At 58.7% G+C, this 4,138-nt stretch overlaps 1 protein-coding gene across 4 annotated transcripts in view; it reads left to right on the top strand.

Annotated features, from left to right (window-relative positions):
* GRM4 (glutamate metabotropic receptor 4) overlaps positions 1-4,138 on the top strand; it is a 97,462-nt gene that overhangs the window by 62,253 nt on the left and 31,071 nt on the right. For 3 of the 4 annotated variants that reach the window (XM_024766121.1, XM_024766120.1, XM_024766124.1), the window contains exons 4-5: positions 1,500-1,654; positions 4,005-4,127. In XM_024766121.1, coding sequence (XP_024621889.1) covers positions 1,500-1,654; positions 4,005-4,127 — 278 coding nt within the window. The remainder of the gene's footprint in view (positions 1-1,499; positions 1,655-4,004; positions 4,128-4,138) is intronic. The other variant, XM_024766122.1, reaches the window with a different exon arrangement.

Here is a 4,138-nt window from a genome sequence, read left to right as displayed (position 1 = left end):
CAGTCACCTGTCCCTGCCCCCCTGCCCCCACTCCCACCCCAGAGCCCAGCACTACTTGGGTCCCACTGTGCCCCGGGACGCACCCCACTCCAGGCCTCCCTTGCGGCTCTGATGGACCCACACGCGGGGAGGGGAGGATGAAGGTGCCACGTGTCCCAGAGAAGAGGCCCCTGGGAGAGAGAGGGAAGGGCCTGAGACTGACTCCCTGAGCAGCTGCGGGGGGTGGGGGTGTGTGATGGAGGGGGGCGCATTTCTGGAAATCCACAGGCATTTCAGAAGCAAACAGAAGTCAAAATAAACCCAGGTGACTTTACAGAGATGGAGTCTTGGCAGCTCTGGTCATGTCTGGCCGGCCGGATGCAGGCGGGTATTAATAGGTATTAATAGCCTCACCTACAGTTACTGGGCCCTGCCTGGGCTGCGGTAGCTTTGGGGGTCTGGAAATGTCCAACAGGAGACGATGGAGGAGGGCAGGTGTGGGCCCCGGGGCTGGGAAACATGTCTCTCCCTGGCAGCCCCAGGCGGTCCTGCCCCAGCTGGCCACCTCCTGCACAGGCGCAGCAGCCACCCCAAGCCCCGGAGTCTGTCCTGGCTTGTCCATGGGAAGGGCCTGGACGGTTTCTAGTGTCCTGGCCTCTCGCTGTGTGATCTTGAGCAAGTTGCTTGCTCCAGTCTCTCCCCGTGGAAGGAGGTGCGTTGCGAGAATTCTGCCCAGTCCCTCCTATTTTTCTCCTCCTAGGTGTCTCTGAGGGGCCACTTAGTGCAAGCATCCATTAAGCACTGACTGAAAGCCTCCTGTGGGCTGGGCCCTGTGCTGGGCTCCAGGGCCCCTGACTCGACTAGGACCACTGTCACTGTGGGCCTGCGGAGGGGTGAGGCCCTGGCTGCCCGCACCCTTTCATCCATCCAGAAGGGTGTGGGGAGCAGCTCTTTGAAGCACCTGGACTTTTGGCACAGAAGGAGGTGGCATGCAGAGGGGGAAGGGTGTAGTGGGGGGTGTGTGTGAGAGAGACAGTGGATATAAATGTGAGAAAGGGCCAAGGGATGTGGGTCTGGGCTTAGGACCAGGGTGGCAGGTACCTGAGAGGACAGAGCCTGGGCAGATGTGGTTCTGGGGACCTGAGTCAGACAGGTCCAAACTGAGGGAAACAGCTGTGGTCTTTGCAGGGACTGAGGTAGCCCCAGGGGACAGGAGTGGGTCTGGGAAACAGACAGGGGCTAGGGCTGCCGTATCGGTGAGAGGGGAAGCCGTGGGCCTACAGGCAGGTGTGGGCCAGGGCAGCAGGGAACTGTGAGCCTGCGGGTATGACACGGGTGCTGGGGTGGCTATGGGCCCTGGGCTCATGTGGCTCGGGATGGGGGATCCAGGCACAGGCTGGGAGGGGGACAGGTGTGGGCCTCGGGGAAGGGGGTCAGGCAAGGGCAGGTGTGGCCAGGGTGGCGGCAGCCGCGCGGGCAGACACGGCTGGGTTGGGCTGGGCTGGTGCGTGTTCCCACAGGCGTGTGCTGGAGGCGGCCCGGAAGGCCAACCAGACCGGCCACTTCTTCTGGATGGGCTCAGACAGCTGGGGCTCCAAGATCGCCCCTGTGCTGCACCTGGAGGAGGTGGCCGAGGGTGCCGTCACTATCCTCCCCAAGAGGATGTCCGTGCGAGGTAGGCCCGGCAGCCCGGACGGCACGCCCGCCGCCCTCACCCGGCACCATCACCACTGCTGTCAGTGTCACCCTGATGGCTCCTTCTTATTGGCGCCCCATGCCCTTCCTCTCCCACTCCTCGTCTCCCTCCATCCTGTCTTTCCTCTTCCTTGGCTCACAGCTTCTTTGTGCTCGGGTTCTGGGATAGGAAGCCTTTCTGGCCACACTTACCCAGCAGGATTCAAATCCAGATTCAGGACCTTTCTTCCTCCCGTCTCAGATGTTTGTGGGTGTGGGAGATGGTGGCAAGTATAGGAGGCTCATTTGTCAAGGACTCTCCTTCATCCCTATATACTCTCATCCCTTCTCACATCTGGGGTAGAAGAGGTGAGATCCCTGCCCTGCCTGGAGCGCATCCTCTGCCAGAGCCGGCTGGGCACTGCCAGCAAGCTACAAGAAGAGCGTGCCATGCCAGGGGGCAGGGGCCTCCCTGCAGAGCCCGCCTGGGTCTGGCGGGCCCTGGGTGTGGGGGCAGGCGTTGCGCCTGCCCTGCCCGGCATCCCTTCCTCTTGGGGCAGAACCCAGTCACCCTGGGCAGGAACAGATTGCTCTGGCCAGAACCTTGCTGTGCGTGAGGCGTGAAGTTCCTATTAATGGCTCAGTTTGGCAGGGACCTCACTGTCCTCCCCATGGGGGAGGCAGGCTCCCAGGGCCTTCTCCCCTGCTCTTGCTCTGGTCAATAGAATCCAGCATTGATGGAGGTGGAAAGGCCTGCAGACATCTGCTTCCACCGAACTTTCCAAGAGACCAAGGCCTTAACAGGGGAGGGATGTGGGTCACACCGCCGTGTCCTCTACTCACCCTGAGGCAGAGGGAGCATAGGCCGCAGAAGTTTCCACACCTCCCCTGTCAGCCTCAAGCCATAATAAACACAAAATAACAATAACTATAGCTCTTGATACCTGCAAACACCAGGCCCCTTACAGACATCTCATTCAATCTTCCCTGCAACCTCAAAAGAAACTTTTATCCACATTTAGTGGGTGAATACATTTAAGGATCAGAGAGATTTAGTGACATGTAGTGGCAGTAAGTGACACATACTTGCTATTAAGTGGCAGAACTGGGATCTGAACCCTGGACTTGCCAGAGAAATCCCTTTTTTCTTTCTTTTTTGTGGTACGCGGGCCTCTCACTGTTGTGGCCTCTCCCATTGCGAGCACAGGCTCCGGACGCGCAGGCTCAGCGGCCATGGCTCACGGGCCCAGCCGCTCTGTGGCACGTGGGATCTTCCCGGACCAGGGCACGAACCCGCGTCCCCTGCATCGGCAGGCGGACTCTCAACCACTGCGCCACCAGGGAAGCCCCCCTTTTTTCTCTGGGACATTAGAGGAGCCTTTAGAGCATTGGTTCTCACCTGGGGGTGATTTTGATCCCCAAGGGCCGTTTGGCAATGTTTGGAGATATTTTCGGTTGTCACGATTAGGGAGTGATGCTTCCAGCATCTAGTGGGTAGAGGCCGGGGATGTTGCTCAATATCCTGAAATGTACAGGACAGCCCCCTGCCGCTCCAGCCCCCCACCCCAGCAAAGAATGATCGGGGCCTAGTGTCAGTGGGTCAAGGTTGAGAAACTCTGCTCTAAGGCCAGTCCCCCACCAGCGCCAGCACCTCCCTGACAGCTCCGACAGTCAGACAGCTGTGCCCATGACACGGAATGATCATGATATATAGAGAGGGGGCACTGGTAGGAGAGAGAAGGCGATATTCACTCACCAGCCTGCCTACCCTGGGATGGGGTTTTCTAGGCTTAGAGCAGAGTGGGTAAGCCCTTAGGGGCATTTGGAGAAGGAGGCTGCCTCTGTCAGTGATGGGGAAGTTCTGGACTTGAAGGAGGAAGATCCAGCCCCCCATCTTATCTGTGTGACCTGGGTCATTCCCTACACTCTCTGGTCCGGTCTCCTCTTCAGAACTAGAATGCTCAGGTACTCCCAGGATTGAGTGCCTGCCCCCCACCAGCCTCTCTGCTCTAATCTCTGGGCCCCCAAGTGACTCCTTCTCAAAGAGGCCCCATATTACCATTTTGGTGGCTAAGAAACAGCAGAAACACCCTCATCCTGTACTTCTTCCATAAAGGAAGCAGTTGTAAGATTACACAGGCTCTCCCTGGAACTTAATACCGCTCTTTTCATTGTGAAGAAAATGAAATGGTCCACATTTTGTTTTTTCCGGCTGGGCCCTGGATCAGAGGATGTGCTCTTCCCTTCCGCCTCCCTCTGCCTGGGTCACATGAAAGCTGCGGGAAGCGGGAAGGGGAGGGGGCGGGTGGGGAAGGGAGGCGTGAGGTCCTGACATCCTGGTTCCCTGTCAGGCTTCGACCGCTACTTCTCCAGCCGCACGCTGGACAACAACCGGCGCAACATCTGGTTTGCTGAGTTCTGGGAGGACAACTTCCATTGCAAGTTGAGCCGCCACGCGCTCAAGAAAGGCAGCCATGGGAAGAAG

Source organism: Neophocaena asiaeorientalis, unplaced genomic scaffold (assembly GCF_003031525.2).
Source record: "Neophocaena asiaeorientalis asiaeorientalis breed wild unplaced genomic scaffold, Neophocaena_asiaeorientalis_V1.1 scaffold46, whole genome shotgun sequence".
In the NCBI taxonomy this organism is placed as follows: domain Eukaryota; kingdom Metazoa; phylum Chordata; class Mammalia; order Artiodactyla; family Phocoenidae; genus Neophocaena; species Neophocaena asiaeorientalis.
Note: the sequence above shows the minus strand (reverse complement) of the source record. Positions and strands in the feature narration are given on the sequence as shown.